Source organism: Astatotilapia calliptera, chromosome 3, assembly GCF_964374335.1.
Source record: "Astatotilapia calliptera chromosome 3, fAstCal68.1, whole genome shotgun sequence".
Lineage (NCBI taxonomy): Eukaryota > Metazoa > Chordata > Actinopteri > Cichliformes > Cichlidae > Astatotilapia > Astatotilapia calliptera.
In genome coordinates this window covers 13,832,592-13,857,872 of record NC_137424.1, presented here as the reverse complement: position 1 = coordinate 13,857,872, position 25,281 = coordinate 13,832,592, and the positions used below count along the sequence as shown (strand labels likewise).

The window sequence follows — 25,281 nt, the reverse complement described above, 5'->3', positions numbered from 1 at the left end:
CAGTGTGGGTGTCCCAGAGGAGAAATCAGTTAGAAATTTAGTGTCAGCTAGTAAGCATGAATTTAAAAAATATTTTTACAGATATCAAATTTGTTCTGTTATATAAAACTGTAATTTATACAAGTCAGGTGGATCATCAACGATCATCAATCAGTGCAGTACCAGCAAAATTCAGACAGACACACAAACACACACATGCAGAATTTTACTGTCTTAACACAGTATCATAAATCTAATTAGAATATGCTATAGTCCTTTAAATACCAATTTAATATATTTCAAAAATATATAACAGCTTTTTTCAGTCTATTGAACAAAAATCCCCAAAGAAGAAGAAGCACTACCATAAAACTTTGTGTAAAAGTGCAAGAAAGTTTAAGAGGCTTACAAATGACGGCTCACATAACTGCGGTGTTACAAGTCAACCTCGTTCATATCTGTCATCATGAACAATGCTATGGTTTGTGCTGGAGCGAAGCTGCACACAGCTGATATTATCAGAAACAATACATACTGATTCGATTACCTTCACACGCAGATTCACACAAAGACGACCAGCTGCATCAGCGAAGTTTAGAAGACAGACAGTGAAACTTAAAAAAGGAAACAGACAGATTTGTGGGAATGCTGGGGCTGGGGAACATTAGTAATTAGAAACACAAAATGTTTCTAAGCATTTGTAAATGTTTGTTGGAGGGTTTAGAGGAGCTGAATCATTTTGAGTGAAAGTTAAAGTCAAACACACTCTTAGTAGAGAGAGACTGTGTCTGCAGATCAAACAGGTCTCACTGTGATGTCCCTTTAGTCAGACTCTGTCTCTGCTACATTAATGACTGAAAGTTGTCACGTTCTTATTTAGTTAATACTCTTTAAACCAGGTGTACACTTTTAGTTTAATACATTATAGATTCTCTGATGAAGAAATACGGTATATATATGTAATCCGATGAAGCGGTATCTAAAATGTTTTTATGTTTGACATACCAAGACTGTTTCACACTGCAGGAGTTGCAGATGATAAAACAAAGACTGTAAAGCTAAGCAGTTTGTTTGCTGTTTATCACTGCCTGTCCATTAGTCAAATTAATATTACTTTTATCAAAAATAATTTCCCGTCTGTATTTGGTCTTCCTCCATAGTCGCCATAGTCACATCATTGTGTTTTGTTGATGTTTCCCCTCCTTGTGATTCATTCAGTGTTCCCATGTCTGTTTCACCCCCGGTCCCTGTGTGTCGAGCCGTGTCTCTTAGTTTGTATCCTGTTTTATTTGGACAGTCTCGTGTCCTGTGTTCAATGTGTTCAGTTTTGCTTTCTCCTGTCTCATCACATCTAATTTGTCCCTGCTGTGTCCTCATGTGTTTCCATTTCCCTTATCATCCCTCTGTGTATATATTGTGTGACTTTCCTTTTGTTCATTGTCAGGTTGTCTGTTTATTATGTGTCGGGGGCTGGATCTGTGACCCAGTATTTTGAGTTCACTGTGTGTGTTTTTGGAGGTCTTATATTATATTGAATATATGCTTAGTTCTTGTGTTGCCATTATTAGTTAGGACTTAGTTGGGTGTTATTCTAGCTTAGCTTTCCATCTATGTCCAAACACAGCACACAGGTGGGATGTGCAGCACGAGTGCTCTCTGCTCCTCACAGAGAGGTGATGGAGACGATTCCTGAGGTCCAAAAAACATCTGTTGGTGGTGAGAAACTCTTTCTGTATACCACAGACTAGACTAGAGACGGATGATACTTGGGTAAATTTGACTGGGATCTAATAACAATGACTTCAGTACTTCATGAGTGATGTATTATTGTTGGTCAGCGTCACGTTTTTCTGTTTTTTTCACAGATTTTCCCTCAATCACTGTAATAGCTGCAGCAGTGCTGGTGTTGGGGTTTGTCTTTTTCTGTTGCTCCACTATGCTGCTTGAAGAAAAGTTACCTTTTCACTTTCTAGTATGTCGTTTTGTAATGTGTCTTATCTTATTAACATGATAGTGATTTATTGATTCTAACCCTAAATCTATCCAGTAATGTCTGCACATATTTTCAGTACTGATTTTAAAGTGTTTTAATCCTTCTGTCACTCAGGGAACCCAATAAGGATTCAAATACTTCAAAAGTCAACCAATGACATTGATGTGTAAGACTATTTAATAATTATTTATTGTTTATATTTAATTTATTCATTCATTCTTTGCACTGTGATTTAACCCATCTTTGTGTAAAGCAGGGGTGTCAAACTCCAGGCCTTGAGAGCCGGCGTCCTGAAGCTTTTAAATGTATCTCTGCTGCAACACACCTGAATAAAATTATTAGGTCATTAGCATGACTCTACCAAGTAAATTTAAATAAATGTAAGTACATACCACCAGGTAGCTCCACTCGTACCCAGTGTAACAGGAAGTGAGAGGGTTAGGTTTTGGCGCTTTGAATGTTGAGTTGTGTGATGCAGCGATTAACGTTTGAGTAAAATATTGGGCTCCCTCGTGTCTTCCCTACATTCCTCCACAATGTACGTTTTTGCAAAAATGTACTTCTAGAAGTACTTTTATTGCACGATGTTCATTCACTCATGAGCTGCTGCAACATGAATCAAATGGCTGAACGGCCACCATGGCGTGCAGTCAAGTTCTACAGTCTGCTAATGATCTAATAATAAGTATTACTATTCCTCACTCACCTTACTAAATGTTTGTGAACACAGCCAGAAACATTTGCATCACAAACACAGACTAGTGTTTATTAGCAGAAGCTTTTGGGTGGTTGCTCTCAAACCTGTGTACAAGTTGAAGCATTAATGGTCCCTTCACTGATTTCCAGGTATCCAATGTCAGGGCTAACAGATGGATTCAGATGCAGGCAGCGTTCTGGCAAGCAAAGGGTTGACAATTTATTAACACAGAAGGGAAACCACAGTGATGTGTATATACAGTGCATGGGGCAGGGCTTCAGGGCTCCAGGGGAAGGAATCCACACTCGCTCTCCACTCGGCCCAAATTCCGCCACTCCTCTTCTTACGCACACTCGCTTCTCCACAGCCACTCTCGCTCCAATTTCCACTTATGTTGACACACACAGGGATCACAGGTCAGGGTCCGCCACCAGTTCCGGGGAGATCTAAACACAAAGAGTCCAATTAGATCAATACGCCACACAACACTGAGAGAGTTTGTCTTAGGAGAGCTGAGAGCACGAACATGGGAGGTTCAACATTCCAGTGCCGAATACTCCGTGCCGCAGCGTTAAATAGGCAAGGGGGACGCCGCCTGATCAGCAACAGGTGTAGAAATCACCGCAGATACGTGGGCCAAGGGTGAGAGCCCACAATGAGCTCCACCCAGGGAAGCAGGAGAGAAAACAAAACAAACCTGTGGCCAACATGAGTGAGCCAGAGAGGCACAGGGACCATGACAGCCAATACCAAGTGCACAAGTTCACCCCAGATGGTTCATCTTCTCTGTAACTTGGAGGATGTGGAGTAGGCTGTATTTTAATCAAAGACATATCAATCAATCAATCAATCAATCAATCAATCAATCAATCAATCAATCAATCAATCAATCAATCAATCAATCAATCAATCAATCAATCAATAACCATGTCTAAAAACAACACAGGTTGACCAAAGTGCTGTACACAGTAAAAGAAAAAGTAAAAAGTAGAAACAAATACACACAATGAACAAAACAAAAAATAATCCCAAATTTCGTTTTTTTCCTGAAGGGGTCAAACACTTTTATGCAAGAATGACAGCGAGGTGAAAAACCTTCACCCGCAAGAAAACTCGAGCTGTGACTCATAGTACGAACACACACCTCACAGTAACACACTTTAATTGTTTAATGTGAACTTTTTGCCAAGCTAGCTAATCCTGACCAACACACCAGACACAGAAGATAAAGGAACAATGTTTTATTGTTAGAGACAGAAAGGTTAAAACATTTTGGCAGAGGGCTAAAAGGGGCTAAAATTGCCCAAAAAGAAATTCCATTTGACCAAAAACACTTAATTTTTAAAAAATTAAGTATATAGTTATTAATAATGAACAAATAATTAACAAACTGGGGTTTATAAATCGTGTAACACATCCTTATGGTAAGAAATTTTACCTTAATGCGTTACATGTGTTAGAAGTCAATGTATCTTTAACAATATACTCCTTATTTTATATCTCCTGACCCTTCACAGAGCTGCATGAACCTGTTGTTGATGTCAGAGAGTCAAACTCTGCTGAAGAGTGGGTTGTTTCCTTTTCAGCCACTGGTCGACCTGCTCCCACTGTAACACTCTCACAACAACACCTCAGCTTCTCATAGTACAACACTGTCAGTGTGTCCAACACCAACGCTACATTCACTGTCACCACTACAGCTGTGCTCTCAGGTTCACGTAAACACAGCACACAGGTGGGATGTGCAGCACGAGTGCTCTCTGCTCCTCACAGAGAGGTGATGGAGACGATTCCTGAGGTCCAGCAGACGTCAGATTATCAGTGATGGTGAGAAACTGAGATGCAATAACAATGCATTGTGGTAGTATGCATTTTCTCTTTGATCAATAATTGATGTATTCATTTTGATCAGTGTCACATTTTTCCTGCTTTTTCAAGTTTCCTCCTGGATCATTGTATCAGCTGCAGTATTGGTGATGATGGTCTTTGTCAGTGTTGCTGCTCTGCAGCTACTCTTTAAAGAAAAAGACCAGATAACTTTCATTTTTCATTTCTTGTCATTTTTTTCTACACCAAAATCTATCCAATAATATCTGCATAACATTTTCTACTTGTGATTTAGTTATTAATTCTTTGCTTCATGATTCAATCGGTCTTTGTCTAGTATTAAATTTTATGTTTCCCATTTAATCCCACTGGCTTTAAAGTGTTTCACCAGATTTTTACGAAGTATTTCCAGTCTTTTGTTGTCTCTGTCCCAAATGTTCTGAAATGTGTTGCATGTATTAAAAGAAGTTGGACTTTACCAAAAAATGTACTATGTACTTATAAACTTACATTTATGAAAGCTGAACAAACATTGATATACTTGACTTTTGTAACAGTGAAAAGGCGATCTGTTTTTATTGATAAATATATATGTTTGCATTACTGTTATTTAGATTGCCATGTTAGAACGTAGCAAACAACATTGTTTGTTCCTCTATGGTTTCTTTATTTTTACAAATCTAAATGTTTTTTGTCAAAAGATTAATAATTTCATATTGAGGTCAGATGGTCAGCAGTTTTGATGTTTTTGCAGAGATTTTATTTTTTGCAAAATAGCACAAGTAAACATTAAAAGTAGTTCCTAAATCAAGGCATTTATTATTAAGGCGGCCATTATTATGGCCCTGTGTGGAAACAGTGATTGCCCCCTAAACCTAATAACTGGTTGGGCCACCCTGAGTAGAAACATCTGCAATAAAGCGCTTGGGATAACTGGCAATGAGTCCTTTACGAGGTGGTGGAAGAATTTCTGCCCACTCATCTTTGCAAAATTGTTGTAATTCAGCCACACTGGAGGGTTTTTGAGTATGAACCACCTTTCCAAGGTCACAGCACCTCAATTAGATTCACGTATGAACTTTGGCTAAGCCATTCCAAAGTCTTTATTTTGTTTTACTTAAGCTGCTTAGAGGTGGACTTGTTGGTGTGCTTTGGATCAAGTGCACTTCAGCTTGTGGTCGTGAACAGATGGCCAGACATTCTCCTTCAGGATCCCAGAAACTGGATTCTGTTCATCTTGACGTTGCATCTCCAGACTGAGAGATCTCAATTACTTTGTTTCTTATTTGCTTCTGAATTTCCTTGGATTGCGCCATGATGTGTAGTTTTTGAGGATCTTTTGGTCTACTCTACTTTGTCAGACAGGTCCTGTTTAAGTGATTGATTCAGCACAGGTTTGGCAGTAATCGGGCCTGGCTATGACTATGGAAAAATTGTATATTCTCTATTGATAAATGCAAATATTTTATGTCTGTTATGTGCATTGCCTTGTGGAGAATATAAGGAAAACAATTGTGTGGTTTACATTGTTTCTTCCTCTTAGATTTCTTGATTTTTTTTAAATTGCAATAACTTTATTTTAATTTCAGTGCACTTTCACATTTCTTTAAATTCAAACTACAGTCCTGTGAATAACTAGAAACACCTCTAGCAGCACAAATGTGAGGTAATTGTTTTCTGCTTGACTTTATCAGTCTCTCATATTGTTGTGGAGGAATGTTGGCCCACTCTTCATTACAACGTTGCTTCAGTTCTTTGAGCTTTGTTGGCATTTATTTAAGCACAGCTCTCTGAATGTCCCAGGTTGAGGTCTGGACTTTGCTTTTCAGCTATTCTGCTGTAGATTTGCTGCTGTGTTTGGGATCATTGTTCGACTGCAAGACCTAAACTTTACCTATTAAACAGTTAACTCTGTATTTTACACTTTATGTGAATATTGTTGCAGATTTCAATTATTAATGTTTTTATAACTTTGTTCTTTCTTATATTTAATATTATACAATATTTATACTTCATGTCTCTGTCTTCTTTTGAACACTCCAGCACAGCATCACTATAACTTTGTCCTCACTGACAATAAAGCTGTTTGATATATTTCATTGTGTAGAATAAAAAGGGGATGTTTTTTCCTCTTCTAGTTTCATTATTTTAATATGGCACTATTAGTTCATTAGAATCATATAACCAGCTTTGCATTAAATATATACTGAAGTTTTTGATCTTACATTAGCCTTTGTATTACAGTGATTGTTATAACTCTAGTTTGATTTTTTACTTACAGGTACCAGTATAATAATATGATCTTTCATTGCAGATGTGACCATGATCAACTTATACACATTGCAGTTTGTTGCTTATTATAGAGTTGTGCTCAAGTTAATTAAGGGTTAAAAGCTACAGTCAGCGTGAATGTCTGACTGATCTATTGAGGGGAAAGGCTTCGAGCATAGAGGGCCTCACGCGCTTACATACCACTGATATCATATTATTCTTTGTGGTCTTCTATTCAATTATGTTTTGCTAAGTTTAAAGTGGTAGCAATTAAATGACATTGATTAAAATATTAAATGCCTGAGTCAGTTTCTGGGCTTTTTTAGAGAATCAGTGAAAAGCATAAATCATCACTTTCATGTTTAATAATTAATGATTGAAATGAACCGAATAACGTTTAGAAGATTTGTTAATTTGTTTGTCTTTTGTTAAAAAGAGTGGTTTCAATAATTTCAGACACACCTTGCAATTGTGCTTATGATGAGTTGGCACTTGGTCTTTTGAAGGTCATAAGCTTCGTTCGGCGTGATGGTCCGGACTGATATATTGCAGGTTTTGACTTTGAGTGCAGAGGGCTAAATGCAAACATGCTTACACAGCACTTATACGATGTTATTCTTGGTGATCTTGTGCTCAGTTATGTTTTTGTTATGTTTTAAGTAGTGGTAGCTGACCAAGCATTATTCATTTAGTATTATACACTTATTTTCGAGCAATACACACTGATTGTCTTAATCAATGTGGAGGTCCTTGTAGTTGCAATGTTGTGTCTCTGCGCAGGGGACGGATGGCTCCAGGAGACGGGGGGGGGGGGGGGGGCAGTTAGCGTCTGCCCTCGGGAAGGAGACAATGTTATTTTTCTGTGTTAAATAAAACTGTCAACATTGATTGTATAACACCTGTCATTACGCATGAAGGGGTGTTCTAATACCCTGATTTTTACAAAACTATGGAGATGTGTTTTTTGTGATGAGATCTGAGGCTGTCTGCATACAGTTTCCATCTCCCACGTGTGTGACCATTAAAATCATCGTTTGACTTGACCCGGCCGGACCAGTGTTGTTATTGTGGTGTTTCTCTTGTCTCCATTCCCAATATTTTGAACCATAACAATTGCAAATGTTTCAAGCAATTTGTAGCTGTATCTTAAGATATTTTGTTAATTATATAGTATTTTATATTGTTTTTTTTCCCCATATTTGAGAAATATTTAACATGTAAAAGTCTGTTTATGTACAATTTGGTGATATTAGCCCTGATTATTGGAGGAACTTGTACATGAAGCAGATTTCTGAGACTTCAGATTTGAAGGTTGTTGTCATATAATCTAAATGATGGCCGATTAACGTTCCCTACCTCTGTCCTACAACCACAGGACTCCTTTGCATTCGACTGATAGAAATTTCAAGCTCAGTGTTAATGAAGATTTCAAAGGCCTTAGTGCAGGGGTAGGGAACGTCTAAAACCTGCAGGTGTGTGAAAGGAATGAAGCTGTAGCGCCTCCCAGTGGTTGAAAAGAGGTACACAAGAGGTTTTTGCAACCTGCTGTTTAATGAAGGTAATCAGCTGGGACAAAGGTACATTATGAGAATAATATCTCTGACAAACCTCTACCTCAATTAAAAGATGCATTTTGATTTACATGAATGCATGGCACTGATGGCATGAAAACAATCTGTGAGGTAACATTTTTACTGTCATTCATTCCTGTTGAAAACTTGTCACGTGTTTGCTTAGGTTCTTCTCAATAATCCTCCCGTATCCTGTGTAAAAACTACCCGAGCTTAAAGTATACAGACTGCCGGGAGGGGCGAGACGGGAATTTTCATTGCATATATATATATTAAAATACAGATAGCAGCAGCCACGAAAACATAGGCAAGAGAGAGCATAGCAGTGTCGTAGATGTAGCCAAATAAGACAGATAAATTAAGATGGAAAATCCCCGAAACAAAACCTAATCTTTAGTGTGGGAGCATTTCCATGTCATTCCCAAAGGTGTAATTATTTTCAGCGACTGCAAACTGAACACAAACTTTTCATAACTGAGTTTGTTTCTTCAGTTGTATTTTGGTAATGCTGTTGTACAGCAGGGAAGCAAACACAAGTGCTAACGCTAACAACATCCAATCAGGATTTATTGGTTAGATCAAAGCTAACATCTGCATTACATGTGAGCACTACACATGTTATTTAACATATATAACGTATAAGATTTTTACATCTTTCTCTTTCCCTCGAGAAGAACTGCTAAAACTGTAGAAATAACATTACAGAAAAGCAGGACATGCTCAAGCAAAACATTATAGAAAATCTGTCACGGTTCTGGGTCAGTTTGACCCAGTATTTTGAGTTGTCATGTTTTTGCCGGTTTAGTTTAGTTCCATGTGTCATTTTCTGTCTCTCTCTCTATGTCGAGTCTGCGTCTTAGTGTGATGGTTTCTTGTTCCTGTTTTATTGTGAAGGTCTGCGTCTCATGTGAGTGTGTTCAGTTTTACCTCTGTCTCGTCTTGGTGATTATTCCCAGCTGTGTCCACCACCTGTGTGTAATTCCCCTGTGTTTCTCTGTGTATTTAAGTCGTGTCCTCTGTCATTGTAGTTGCTGGTCCGTCTGTGTATCCACCATGTCTCACCAACACGTTCTCACTCCCAACTCGTCAAACGTGTGACGCATGGTCAGGCTCCCTCTGCTTCACTTATGGACACGCAGGGTACCCCCCTCGCGTCGGGAATTGACGTGAAGGGTCCTCCGATTGAAGAGATTGCCGCGGAAGTGCCTGTTGTCGGTATATTTAGACATTTTCCAAATCACATTGTAGTGACGTATACAGAACACAATAAATTATATAATGTAAACAACTACCTGAAAAACAGGTAGAACTATACTTTTGTATCGTTTATTGCATTTATGGAGGGAGTGATGTATGCTGGGTAATGGCACAGCTAGCTACTGGGTGACTTTATTCACCTGCTTCGGCTGTTATCAGTCCATACAATGGGCGTTATTGGCACAAATCAGTCCCATAGATATGGGCCATCTCCTGCTAGATTGTTCAGAAGGTTGTTCTCATCCATCCAGATGGAGGATCACTAACAGGAGCGTGGAAGACTCCAGAATCCACTCTGGCTGGAATCCGGTGGATATGCAGTGTGTACAGGTAAGACCATTTAAACGGACAGCATTTATAGAATGACTATTAAAAGTCAGCGAGTGTCAGTAATGTTAATGTGGTTATGTTAGTAATACACAGAGTGCTAATATAACAGCTTTAAGATGCATTTGTAGATGTTATTACGTGTTTTACCGTCTTTATGGTGCTAGCTTAAAGTTCCGGTGTAAACGTTAGCTTATATTGGAGTAAAGCTGTTACTGGTTAAACGATGTTAGCACAGAAATATTAGCTTCTGTCATGACTGATGAAGTTACTAGTTAATAAAGTTTCCAGTAAAATGTTTAATCGCAGCCGCAGACTGACAGCAAATATCTCGATTAGCTTCAGTGCATCTGTAATAAATATGTGCAAGTTTCAGTTTTTGTTTAAACTGTATGATACTTATACTGACCCAGGGTCAGTGTAAAATACAATCCTAGCTGTGTGAACGAAGCCTGGCTCCTTTAATCCTGCATGACAAACCTCAGGATGCAGGTTATTATTACTCTTTCCTGCTGGCACACCTGTCACACCTGAGAGTCAGCTAGAAACTTACAGTGACGTGGACATCATGCAAAGACTGCCAGACTCTGTAATACTGCAAATGATCAGTGACTCAGGTTAACACTAAACTTTAAACAGCACCTCTGTGTCTCTGTGTGCTGAACATTTAGGATTGAGTCAGGCTGCATCAGCTGAAGCTGTTATTTGTATATATCAGTATTTTTTATTCAGGTGTGGGGAAAATACGTAAGACTGCAGTGAAGCGATGCACCAGATTAATCCCTGGCCAAAGGTATCGTACTTAAATCAGACTACTGATCCAGCCACATCAGCCTTTTGTGAGGTCTGTTTAAAGTTGACTAAAAGTGAACTGCAGGTTCCTGAGAGGTGGACTGTGAGCACAGAAACACATGTTCATACATACAGCTGCAGCAAACTTACATTAATTTTAAATAGATTTGTTACTCTGATGTCTGTCTCTGTGTTAGTCCTCTGACAGACTGGTGACCTGTCCTGGTGTGCTCTACCTATGACTACTGGGACAGGCTCTAGCCTCTGTAATAGAAATGTTCTGTTATTCTCATTTAAAGTATTTAAGTGCTTATGCATATGCTTAGTTGTGACACTGTTACTGTTCAGTGAAAGTTTCTAAAACTAGATGAACTTACTTCAGTGTCAGCAGTTTGAGAAAACAACTCCCTTTACAGGTGCTGATAAGGCCACAAAACAGCATAACCATTGATCCGTTAGGTTTCATAGCGAGACACGTGAAGTGTGGTAGGATCAGTTTGTAACTTCCTGCCTCTTCCTTGGAATGCATAAAGGAGGAGGAGCACCACTTCTGTGGCAGCGCTGACATGACTGAACTGTGATGTTTGATGTGTGTTGGCGCAGTAATAAAAAGCTTGATCACAGCTCTTTCTGTGTTGCAGACTTTATTTAAAAAATTCCACGACACCCCCCACCCTCCCACTGTGAACCTGAATTGAATATTCAGAAGACATTTGTTTAAATAGTTCTACAAATCTGAGCTGTGGGTGTGTCCTTGGATTGTGTGGTAATAATGTTAGAGCCTGCAATCTTTCTTACTGAATCTCTACTATGAGTCATGTTACCTGAGATTAATTCTATGTTTACCTGTCAGCCTGGACGAATGTGCTGTGTGAAGGAAATTGAATTAAATCAGATTTGAACTCCGTACATTTAAGGAACCTGTTCATATTTAATATGAACCAGTAATTTTATATTTAATATGAACCAGTAACCAGTAACCAGTAATTGTCAGCACAGAGCAGGCAAAGTGTGCCTGCTCTGCGCTGACACAGGAGCGGTGAGTCCAGCGACCGGGTTGTTTCATTTTTGCCGAAAGCACAGCATAGCAAACAAGCAGAACTCAAAGTAAAGAATCGATTTCACCAGGCTAGTATCGATCCGTTAGTATCGATCCCAAGTCGGCATCGGTACTATCGATATTTGGATCGATCCGCCCACCACTAATGCATACCTGCACTGTGTTATTGAGAGACAAAAGGTAAATAAGAAATGTCATTGGCCTACTAATTTTGAAATTAAAAAAAAAAGGTATTTAGGGTTCTCTAACATTTTTGTATACTTATACAGAATGCTGCACACCTGCTCTGTTCAGTAGTTGCAAGCTCGTTGTTTTCTGGGCAGTTCAGATGCCTCAACAAGGTATGTTGAAAGTTCAGAAGTGGTCCAAACAGTTGACTCCTTTCTGTTGCTGAGGAAAGAGTTCGGTTCCTTTAAAGAAGACTATATTTGAAAACACCCTAAGTGTCACGGTCTGGCTGGCAGACCGTGGTGATGAGGAAAGTAGGACCCAAAAAGCAGGACTCTGCGATGCCACAGTGCACTTTATTTACAGTGAATAGACAGGTAAGTCCAACAATTAACTCAGAGATGTAATTTGCCAATGGTGCTCATCCCTTGCTCCCAGTGCGTCCCGTGCTGTAGCTCCCTTAGTTTGTGTGCTCCCCAACTCGCTTCTTCGCTCGACTTTCCTGGAGGAAGAAGGAAAAACCACAATTAGCCACACACGCTAGCCGACTACCAAGACCACACGCCTAGCACAGACTATACCGGTCAGGAGTAATAATCCTACGTCGACTGTCGCCGCGACTCCAGGTTAAATACCTCTTCCTAGCCGGGAGGGATGATTACCACCAGCTGGTCAGGTAATCAGCTGCAGGTGGGCCGGCAACAGCGAAGAGGGACTCCCGATGATGACAGTCGCCCGGACACGCCTGTCCCACGACGCACGCTTCCGTCAACAGCCCCGAGGACCGGGGGGAGAGAGAGAGAAGCAGAGACTCGCACAAACCCTCTACATACAAACGTAGGAGGCAGGTAAGTGACGGAAGTGACGGACAAGGTAAGCGACCCATGTTGTAGGTGACGTCAGACGCCGGAGATTTTGGCGGAGAAAAAAAAAGCAAATGGTAGCAGAGAGTTTAACAAAGGTTTTTCAAGCTTCAGTATTACCAAATATACTAATCAATTGTCATATAACTAACATCATCTGTCCTATCACCTTTAACACCCTGGATGACAACGGGGAGAGTTTAGACGCTCTCCAAAATTACATCGACCGCTGTTTTCAAGATTTAGTAATGAAGAAAGCTCAGGGTGCATCTTCCCCGGCCAAAACTGAGACGCCGTCGTCGAAGAGATGTCTCCCGGCAGACTCCCCCGGTACAACATCGCCTGCCGGCAAAGACATCGCAGACATCCTGGAGTCAATCGACAAGTGATTGTCCAGTTTCGATGCGAGGCTGGCCCTGGTGGAGATTTTACACCGGGAATTTAAATCTCTGAGAGAATCCCTGGAATTCAGCCAGCAGCAGGCTGAAACGCTTGCCGCTGAAAATGCCACGCTACGGGAGTCTGTTAAATCTCTCACCGATAACGTGACCCAGCTAAACATTGAAAATAAAAAAATAAAAGAATCCGTTATCGATCTACAAGCCCGTAGCATGAGAGATAATGTTGTGTTTTGTGGTATTCCAGAATCTGCCGGAGAGGACGCAGAGGCAACGGTGAAAAGCTTCATTAAAATCCACCTGAAGCTGCCGGAGGACACCGTAAAGAACATCGACTTCGATAGAGTACATCGCTTGGGGGGCGTGCGGTCGCGGACCGGGAGACCACGGCCTATTGTGGCCAAATTCGGTCAATTCAAACAGAAGGAACAGGTGAAGAGTCGCGGCAGAGAGCTGAAAGGAACGGACTTCAGCGTGAACGACCAGTTCCCCAAAGAGATCCTGGAACGACGCAAGGTCCTGTTCCCAGTTCGACGTAGCTTCATCCAGAAAGGCTCCCGTGCTGTCATCGCCGTGGACCGGCTCTACGTGGACGGACAGCTTTACCGCGACCTCGGCACCACACCGTGGTTATATTAACTGCACTCCAGATAAGAACCCGCTACACTCTTTTCTTATTCATTCACACTCTCTCCTTTAACATGAGTTTAAGCTAGTAATATCAATATGATGTCATAGCAGATATAACACCGTCACCCTCCGTCATTGCTTTAATTGGAATGTTTCCGTTTCGTTTCTTTTTTTTTGGTGTTGCTCACAGTTCATGTGGTTTCTTTCTTTCTCTTGTCTTTCACTGCTGTGATCACCTACTTCCCCACTCACCTACAAACAACACCCTCTATTTCTCCATATTTTCACACCACGATCACGCAAACACATCCGCTCAACGGCAGCACATTCACAACAGCCTCACAGCACGCACAGACTTGCAGGACACATAAGCAAACCACGCTTGTTCATATTAGTGAATATTCACACACATAGTCAGACTTATGGAGCCTCTCACCTCACTTCTTTTTCGCTTTCTATTTACAAACAAGTGATGTTCCCACATCCTCTCCACCTGTCTAAACGAAACACCCAGCGTACATCATTAGACATACACACACAATTATGGGCATGCTGAGGTTTGTCACATGGAATGTAAATGGAGCTGGCTCCAGAGGAAAGAGGTTAAAGATATTTAACCAGCTTAAAAAACTACAGGCAGATGTTGTTTTATTACAAGAAACTCACAAACCTGTCACAGGTTTAAACGAACTTAAAACACCTGAGTTTCCTAACGTGTTTGCAGCCTGTTATAATTCTAGACAACGGGGAGTAGCAATTTTAATACGTAAAAATGTTAATTTTACAGTACTCGATACAGTTATAGATCCAGAGGGTAGATTTCTAATTATTAAACTATCAATATTGAACAAAAAACTATGTATTGTAAGTATATATGGTCCAAATGTTGATGAACCCTCATTCTTCCACGGATTGTTTTAGTGCACTCTCTGAACACCTTGATTGCACACTCATTCTTGGCGGTGACCTCAACCTTGGACTAAATGAAGAAATGGATAGGCTCAACACAACAGGAACTCAGCGCAATTGGCAGTCCACAAATATAATCAATCAGTATATAAGCGACTTTGGTCTTTGCGATGCATGGCGCTCTCTTCACCCCACCAGTAAGGAATATACTTTTTTCTCGCATGTTCATCACTCTTACTCTCGTCTGGATTATTTTTTGGTCAGCAGCTCACTGCTGTGTGACATTTCAGACACTGAGATTCATCCTATAGCGGTCAGCGATCATGCTCCTGTATCTTTAACACTAATGCACAAGAATAACGCTACGCCAAGAAAAAACTGGAGATTTAATATATCACTACTTAAAGATGAAGACTTTATTAAATATTTTAAAAAGGAATGGACTTCATATTTAGACTTTAATGACACTCCCGGAATATCTGCTTCTGTTCTATGGGAAGCAGGGAAAGCTGTGATGAGAGGTAAAATAATTTCTTTCTCATCACACAAAAAGAAAGAAGAAAACAAAAATATTCAGGAATTAGAAAAAACCATCAAATCACTAGAAGAAGCCTACGCGTGCGACCAAGATCAGGAAACATTGAACAAAATATGCAAAACAAAACTAGAATTAAATGAAATTATTAATAAAAAAACACAATTCCTTATACAAAGACTACGCTTGCAGAATTTTGAACACAGTAACAAATCAGGTCGATTTCTAGCTAACCAGCTAAAAATAAATAAAGAAAAAACAACTATATGTGCTGCTAAAGATTCATCGGGGAACACAATATATGATCCTGGAAGAATAAACAACATTTTTAGGGATTTCTATGAAACTTTATACTCACCACAAATAAACCCATCTAAAAATGAAATTGATCTGTTTCTTGACAACGTAACTCTTCCAAAATTACTAGATAGTCAAGCAATGGAACTGGATTCGCCACTGACGCCAAGTGAACTCCAGGAAGCCCTGATAAGTATGCCCAATAATAAGGCTCCAGGTCCAGACGGCTTCCCTGCAGAATTCTACAAAGAATTCTGGACAATTTTGGCACCAGTATCCCACGGAATGTTGCAGGAAATCAAGGAAAATGGCAGACTACCACCAAATATGAATTCTGCCAACATTAGTCTCCTGCTAAAACCAGGCAAAGACCCTTTATTTCCCTCAAGCTATTGTCCAATTTCTCTTTTAAATGTAGACCTTAAAATAATCTGCAAAGCTCTCTCAAAGAGATTAGAGAAAATGACCCCCCTCTTAATTCATCCTGACCAAACTGGTTTCATAAAAGGTTGGCACTCCTCAACAAACACTCGTAGATTACTTAATTTAATAGACTATTCATACGATAAAAACATCGAAACCATAATATTATCTCTAGATGCAGAAAAAGCATTTGACAGAGTTAACTGGAAATCTTTATTCGCAACTTTACACAAATTTGGTTTTGGAAACTCTTTCATAAACTGGATAAGAATATTATACAATTCCCCAACAGCTCGTATCAGAACAAATGACCAGACATCCTCCAGCTTCTCTCTCCTGAGGGGCACCAGACAGGGATGCCCACTCTCCCCTTCACTTTTTGCAATTTTTATCGAACCTCTAGCAGCAGCATTTAGACAGGCTACAACAATTAAGGGCATAAAATGTAAGAACATAGAACATAAAATCAGTCTCTATGCGGATGATGTGTTGCTTTTTCTGCAAAACACACAAACCAACCTCTCTGAGGTAATTACTTTAATAAACTGGTTTTCAAGAGTTTCAGATTATTCAATTAACTGGCCAAAATCTACAGTTCTCCCCATTAACTGTTCCTTCCATAATTCTTCCTCTGCCCCACTGCAATCCGGAAATATTAAATATTTAGGTATTAATGTCTCTCCTAAGCTTTCAGACTTAACTAAATTAAACCACATCCCACTTCTAAAGAAAGTAGAAGGCGATCTGACTAGATGGAAATCTTTACCCATATCACTCATGATGATCATGATAAAAATGATGATCTTGCCAAAAATAAATTACTTATTTTTGATGCTCCCTAACAAACCATCACAAGATTGGTTCAGATCTCTGGATTCATATATTTCCAAATTCCTTTGGAAAGATAAACCCCCGCGTATCAGCTTAAAAACGCTACAAAGAACCATGGATAGAGGAGGAGGAGGATTAGATCTGCCTAATTTTCACCAATACTTCTTAGCCAACAGGCTTCAGTTCATCTCAGAATGGTTAAAACATACCTTCTTAGTTGAGCCCTGGCTAGTTGTTGAACAGGCACTATGCAAGGATCTAGAGATTTCAGACCATTTACCATTTATTAGCTCAAACATCAAAAGACATGAATGCTTTAAAAGTATCAACATCAGCTTTTCTCTGACAGCATGGTGGGAGTTTCTAAAAATAACAGTCTTCATTAATCCCATGCAAACGTACACCTATCTGGAATAACCCTGACATATTAAAAAACAATAATATGATTAATTTCCCAGAATGGAGTTGTAAAGGAATTAAATACTTAGAACATATATTAGAGGGAACAGAATTTATTCCATTTGACAGACTAGTTGCACAATATGGGATCATCAAGACAAGATTTGTAGAATATCAACAAATTAAATCCATAGTAAAAAAGAAATTTAACCTCAGTCAAGTTGAATTACAAACACCACTATGTGCGGCACATTTTCTTACTCTTAAATCCCCCAAATTATTATCTAAAATATACAGAACACTTTCTAAATTAGAAGAATCAATATCCCTTCCTATTGCAAAGTGGGAAGCAGATTTATCAGTCAGCTTAGACCAAAACTTCTGGTCTCAGATTTGCTTAAAAACCTTTAAATTAATTAAAAATCCCAGTCTGCAATTAATACAATACAAAATACTACATAGAGTGCACTATACAGGTCATCGGATGTTCAAGATGGGCTTTGCATCTTCCAACAACTGCTCACACTGTCAAGGCAATACACCAGACAATTACACTCAACAAAAATATAAACGCAACACCTTTGTTATGTCTGTGAAGGTTCTCAGTCATCCAGGTCATCGTAGTCAAAGGAGCTTGCAAAGAAAAGCGTCTGGACTTCTTTAAGTTGCTTGAAGACGTTTCACCTCTCATCCGAGAAGCTTCTTCAGTTCTAAGGTCAAATGGTGGAGAGTCCCAGATATAAACCTAGTGGGAGTGACCCCCACAGAGGGACAAAAGGACCCCCTGATGATCCTCTAATCACCTGAGCCAAGGTGTGAAATTGGGTGCGGGCCCCAATTAGCCAGAGTTTCGGGTGGGTTCATTGTGAAACCTGGCCCCACCTTGTCATGCAAATTCCTGAGGTCAGATGGCCCAGGATGTGAGTGGGCGTTAAGGCGTCTGGGAAGGGATCTCAAAACTGGATTATAGATGGCAGAGAGTTGGTGTCGTAAACCCCCGCCTCTGTTCAAAGATGGTCGCTCACAGTGGACATAGATGGCTTCTTTCACTCCTCTTTCAAACCATCTGTCCTCTCTGTCCAAAATGTGAACATTGGCATCCTCGAAAGAGTGTCCTTTATCCTTAAGATTATCCTTAAGACTCAGCAGTCCATCTGCCCTATTTCAAGAAGCCGGTTTAGTGCAAACTCTGAGTAAGTATACCCTGAGTTAACGAAAACTCTGGGTATACCCAAATTCTCCGCAGAGCTCTCCGCCGGGAGAGAGTGATTAGAGCGCGTTTGGACATTTTACCATTTCCTGATGATTTTCTGTGTGAACGTTACCGTTTTTCAGCACAATCTATAATTTATTTGAATAACATCCTCAGGCCTAATATTGCTCATGTGACACATCGTGGACATTCTCTCAGTTCTGTACATATTATTTGTATTGCATTTTTTGCAAACGGGAGCTTTCTGTATAATATTGATGACGTTGAGCACGTTTCCAAGGCTACCGTCTGTCGGGCAGTCAGGAATGTTACAGTTGCACTGAAACGTCTCCTGTACTCGTTTGTGGTGTTCCCCGGTCACAGACCCACAAGATTTATCAAAGAGAGATTCTACAAAATTGCAGGTATTAGGATGAACAAAACTCAATTCATGATGTGGTGATACTTGAACTACTACTTAAATTTTACATTTATTCTCACGGTTCCCAGGCGTGATTGGCTGTATAGATGGCACTCACATTCCAATCATTGCTCCTTCAGTAAATGAAGGAGACTATGTGAACAGGAAGTCTTTCCACAGCATTAATGTACAGGTACATAGTTCCCTGTAGCATTTCAAACTAACAAATTATTTCATTATAGTAATGGATGCTAATTTGTGTTCTCTGCACTGTGAAGATCATATGTGATGCTGCCAACATTATCACAAATGTGGAAGCCAAGTGGCCAGGCTCCGTGAGTGGTGGTGGTGGAGGACCCCCACCTGTTTTTCGGGCCTCTGCTTTTTTTCTGTTGGCTATAACGGGTCACATTTGAGCATACAGAGTAAGCAAATATGTACTTGTAATGTGCTCAGATAATTTCAATAAGTGCTTACAGAAAGAAAATTAATGTAGCCTCTAACTGCAATTGATTTACATCGGACAAACAGACCAAGCACTATGGCTCATGATACAATTACACCTTACCTGTTTGGACTAGATTTTTATATTTCATTTTTACTTGCTGCCAGGAACGTTTGGGGCCTGTTGGGTTGCACCTGCGCTCACATCACATCACAAAATAAAATGTATAAAATAAAAAAAAAAATAAAATATAATAAAATAAAATAACGTGTTAAATGGGTGGAAATCCCTGGATCAATGTTTAAATTAACACTCACGCATTGACTCTGTCGGCTATGTTTTGCAATGCATGCTCTCTTTCTTTTGCAGCTGAGGCTGTGTTACTTTTTTCCGCAAAATTCCGCATGTTATCGGCATATGCTGCCATCAGAATTTCGGCCGTCAAGCGCTGTAAAATACATTGACCGCGCCTTCTTTCCCTCCGTCTCCATGGTGACTCGCTTAATCTGTGCTCCACTAATCAGGGCTTTATGTATCCTCGTGCGCGCGCTTAACTTGGGGTTAAAGCAACTCCGCGTTGACTGAACTAATTGTTATCAGCCTTTCTGAAACCGAATATTCCGAGTTGGACAGTTCGGGGTTACTCAACCCTGAGTATCGTTTTTCACTCTGGGTTTTCTAAACCGGCTTCTTGAAATAGGGCCCAGCAGTAGAAATCAGTCCAATAACAAGGTGTGTAACATCTAGCAGGGTGACAGAAAAACCCAGGGTAACTTCTAAGGACCTCAACGTCTCTCTCACATTGTGTTTTTTAAACATGCTTCCATTTGTCACTTCAGTCTTTACTCTGAAATACAGGAAGAGAAATCATGGCTGAAACAATTTCTCATGAAACCAGGGGTGTCGTCCAACAGTCAGTTTGGTGAGGAAGGTTCCTAACTGAGAGAAGTGACCCAGAAGTATCTGTGTAGCAGCCACAATGAATCCAGATCATGAGCTTTATTAACTGATCAAAGTCTCTTCTTTCATCTTCTGTATCATTCAGTTTGCATTGGTAATGCCCATTATTGTAATGCTTTTTTAAGACCAGCAAAACTTTATTTCACTTTGGGTTAGCTGGGATAAGTGATGGATGGAGGGAATTTTACTTCAGCCACAGAAATCCTAAACAGGAAGGAGGAGCAGAGTTACAGTGGATCACTATCCAGCAGGGAAACAAGGTTTATTTCAATTTCTTGGCCATGAGTGAGATTTACTGAGTGGGCAAATTAGGGAGACGACACCATCAGATCCCGAGCCCTCCATGTGTTAATCAAGAGACGACTGCTGTGCTACATCCATACATAATGAATAAATTAGGAGCTAAAGCTGAAAGGACAGTTTATTTGTACCATCTTCACGTGAACACATTCAAGAACATCACAGATGAAGAAACATTAAAAACTTCCACACTACATAAAGCAAGAAAAATAGTTTTTCTTTCAGGTGGTTTCAGAAAAACAGAAACATCAAACATCTCCAAGACTCTCTTTGAAAGAACTAAAAACCTTTGTTCTCATGGTCCAATCATGAGTGAACTCCCCGATGAAGCCTTGTGTGCTAAAACATGTCAGAGTTTTAAAGGTTAAACATGAGTTTCCAAAACGTTTTGCTGGAGAACAATGAACTATTTGACTGAGTTTCAATCATTTACAGACGAGCAAAACCAGGACAGAGAAAAAAGGACAAAACTGACTCAGTAAAAAACAGAAAAGAAGATCCCATGTAGATCTGTATTATGTAGAAGTTCAGCCCAGCAACCAGTTCAGTTCAACACAAGTTTAAATGATTCTATCTGAACTCTGTGGAGTCTGATCTCAAGCTTTTTGAGTCTGACACAGAAACCAGAGGATCTTTCTGTGTCTTCAGATTCACTGTGATCCAGTGATGGGAGTGATTTCAGCCCTGAGTGATCGCGCTGATGTTTGCACAGAGCAGACAATGAGGTGAATGTTTGGGCACATTGGTAACAGTGAAACAGTTTATTAGTAACGTGGGATCGTTTGTGTGCAGAGTATGATCTGAGATTCCTGAAGCTCTTGTCACACTGGTCACAGCTGTAGTTTCCTTCCATGTGTGCACATTCATGCCTGTTACGAGTACTTGAATGTGAGAAGCTTCTCTCACAGTGTCTGCACTTGTGTGGTTTCTCTCCTGTGTGGACTCGTTTGTGTGATTTAAGCTGACTTGCAGTGGTGAAGGATGACCCACACTGATCACAGAGGTGCTTTTTAACCCCACTGTGAATCAGTTCATGTCGTTTTAAGTGATGTGATGTGGTGAAGCTCCTCCCACATTCTTTGCAGTATTTCAGTTTGTCTCCAGTGTGTCTACGTTGATGTCTTTTTAGGGTCTTTTGCTGACTGAAAGTTTTTCCACAGAGGTCACAATGAAAGTCTTTCCCACCACCACAGTGATGACAGGGTTGAGAACTGGATCCATCTGTGTCGCTCTGCTTCTAAACAAAGACACAAAGACAGTGTAAGTCAGTCCTTCAACATTTGTATCCTGAACGTCGCCTGAAATAAAGAGCATCTCTGCAGACGTCCAACTACATTTGACTGTTTCAGTTAACACACTCAGTTTACTGGGCTGCAATAACTACAATACTACCACCATAATACTTCAGTAATACTAAAATCATAACTGAAAGGAAAATTTGAATAATCACTCAGAGCTGCTTTTCCATGCAGTAGAATTGCTAACATGCTAACACAGTTTAATGAGCAGAGTTGTTCCAAACAGTCAGGCTAAAATGACAAGATAACAATATAAATACATACCTCACAGTAGCTGCACTTGTAGAGTCTCTTTCTGGTGTAGATCTGTTGGTGTCGTCTCAGGTGACGTGGAGATTTAAAAGTCTTCTCACACAGGTCACATTGATAAGGTCTCTCCTCAGTGTGGGTAAACATGTGTCGTTGTAAGTCTGTGTGAGTTATAAACTGTTTGCCACACTGTTCACAGGAGTACACATCATGTCTGGTGTGAATGCGTAGGTGTGTATTTCGGTACCCTCTCTGGCTGAAAGTTTTTCCACAGATGTCACAGCTGTATGGCTTAATTCCAGAGTGGGTAACTAGATGCTTCTGTAAGCTGCTACTGCGAGTAAAAGCTCTGCCACACTGATCACAGCTGTACGCTTTAACTCCACTGTGGATGAGTTGGTGTCTTTGTAGGGAACCCTTCAAGGAAAAAGACTTTCCACACATGTCACAGCTGAACGGTCTCTCTCCAGTGTGGATGACCTGATGCTGTTTTAGTGAAGCTTTCAGAGTAAACCCCATCCCACACTCGTCACAGCTGTATGGCTTAATTCCAGAGTGGGTAACTAGATGCTTCTGTAAGCTGCTACTGTGAGTAAAAGCTCTCCCACACTGATCACAGCTGTACGCTTTAACTCCACTGTGGATGAGTTGGTGTCTTTGTAGGGAACCCTTCAAGGAAAAAGACTTTCCACATATGTCACAGCTGTACGCTTTAACTCCACTGTGGATGAGTTGGTGTGTTTTTAGGGAACGCATCCAGGAAAAAGACTTTCCACACAAGTCACAGCTGAACGGTCTCTCTCCAGTGTGGATGACCTGATGCTGTTTTAGTTTAGCCTTTTCAGTAAACTCCTTCCCACACTGATCACAGCTGTATGGCTTAATTCCAGAGTGGGTAACTAGATGACTCTGTAAGTGGCTCATGCGAGTAAAAGCTCTGCCACACTGATCACAGCTGTATGGCTTAATTCCAGAGTGGGTAACTAGATGACTCTGTAAGTGGCTCATGCGAGTAAAAGCTCTGCCACACTGATCACAGCTGTACGCTTTAACTCCACTGTGGATGAGTTGGTGTGTTTTTAGGGAACCCTTCCAGGAAAAAGACTTTCCACACAAGTCACAGCTGAACGGTCTCTCTCCAGTGTGGATGACCTGATGCTGTTTTAGTGAAGCCTTCAGAGTAAACTCCATCCCACACTCGTCACAGCTGTATGCCTTAATTCCAGAGTGGGTAACTAGATGACTCTGTAAGTGGCTCATGCGAGTAAAAGCTCTGCCACACTGATCACAGCTGTACGCTTTAACTCCACTGTGGATGAGTTGGTGTGTTTTTAGGGAACCCTTCCAGGAAAAAGACTTTCCACACAAGTCACAGCTGAACGGTCTCTCTCCAGTGTGGATGACCTGATGCTGTTTTAGTGAAGCCTTCAGAGTAAACTCCATCCCACACTCGTCACAGCTGTATGCCTTAATTCCAGAGTGGGTAACTAGATGACTCTGTAAGTGGCTCATGCGAGTAAAAGCTCTGCCACACTGATCACAGCTGTACGCTTTAACTCCACTGTGGATGAGTTGGTGTGTTTTTAGGGAACCCTTCCAGGAAAAAGCCTTTCCACACAAGTCACAGCTGAACGGTCTCTCTCCAGTGTGGATGACCTGATGCTGTTTTAGTGAAGCCTTCAGAGTAAACTCCATCCCACACTCGTCACAGCTGTATGGCTTAATTCTAGAGTGGGTAACTAGATGACTCTGTAAGTGGCTACTGTGAGTAAAAGCTCTGCCACACTGATCACAGCTGTATGGCTTAATTCCAGAGTGGGTAACTAGATGCCTCTGTAAGCTGCTACTGTGAGTAAAAGCTCTGCCACACTGATCACAGCTGTACGCTTTAACTCCACCGTGGATGAGTTGGTGTGTTTTTAGGGAACCCTTCCAGGAAAAAGACTTTCCACACAAGTCACAGTTGAACAGTCTCTCTCCAGTGTGGATGACCTGATGCTGTTTTAGTTTAGCCTTCAGAGTAAAACCCTTCCCACACTCGTCACAGGTGTGTTTTTTCTCTCCCTTTCTTCTGTGAGGTTTGTCGGCCTCCTGAGAGCGCTGACTTCTGGCTCCATGTTGGTCCTGCAGTGACAGAGATACAAACAGAGGCAGTGAGTGAAATGCAGTCGTGGAACAAACTCAACCTTCAAACTCCATTAACACTAGTTTTAAACCTGAAGGTGGAGCATGGCACCAAACACCTTAAAGGTCTCTTATCCCCACCTGCTGGTAGTTCTAACATATTACATCCAACCTGCTGTTAAAGATAATTCATGACTGTTCAAACACTAAAATCATGCCCATCCCTCCTGATTGTACACACACACACACACACACACACACACACACACACACACACACACACACACGCACACACACACTATTTTATAATTTAGATCATTTTGTTGTTTCCTATTACATATTTCTATAATTTGTATAGATTTATACAGAATTATCCAGTGATAATAAATCCTATGTTTGTTTATTCTAAAGGAACCCCGTTAGCTTCCACAACAGATGTTGCTCGTCTTCCGTCAAATACTCACATAAAATATTACACAATAAAGTGGATTCAAGATATCCACATAATTTCACTCTTACATCCACAGTGAGGTTTCACAATTGTTCAAATATAAGCAATCAATAATAATAATATCAATAACATTGAGGCACATTACACAAATTTCAAAAATCATGTCTTACAATGTTTACAACAACTAAAAGCTCTGTAAATCGGCTTTTAAGTCTTCATTGAAGTTTTGAATAATTCTCTAATTTTTTAAGGCAACTTATTCCACTTAAAAGTTGCTCTAAATGTAACAGTTTTACAAAACGTTACTTTTAACTCGAGCATTTACTAAATTGCAGCTTGTTGAAAACTGTGTAATATGATGATGTATTTCATCTGGATACTGCAGCTGAGCAGAATAAATGTGGTGTGTTTAACAGAATTGCTTTCTTTAGAACTACAAGTAAGCCATAGAATATTTTAGCTGTACAGGAAGCCAAGAAAGGTTATTATGCATTTGATCAATATTAGCCCTTGAGCATCCCTCAAAATTTATACCCATCTGTTGCCCTTCGTGTCCTTCGTACCCAAAATGGTCCCCTGACAAAAGGTGATATAGCAATATCATATATGAATTT

The 25,281-nt window shown here is 40.3% G+C and overlaps 1 protein-coding gene and 1 long non-coding RNA gene across 9 annotated transcripts in view; one reads left to right on the top strand and one right to left on the bottom strand.

The window, feature by feature from the left end:
• Positions 1–25,281, top strand: part of LOC145425217 (uncharacterized) — a 300,454-nt gene that overhangs the window by 8,601 nt on the left and 266,572 nt on the right. The window lies entirely within an intron of this gene.
• LOC113010711 (uncharacterized) overlaps positions 20,649–25,281 on the bottom strand; it is a 35,640-nt gene continuing 31,007 nt past the window's right edge. For all 8 annotated transcript variants that reach the window (XM_080298092.1, XM_080298093.1, XM_080298096.1 and 5 more), the window contains 2 exons: positions 22,108–24,216; positions 20,649–21,782 (listed from right to left, as the gene is read on the bottom strand). In XM_080298092.1, coding sequence (XP_080154218.1) covers positions 21,090–21,782; positions 22,108–24,216 — 2,802 coding nt within the window. In that variant the 3' untranslated portion in view covers positions 20,649–21,089. The remainder of the gene's footprint in view (positions 21,783–22,107; positions 24,217–25,281) is intronic.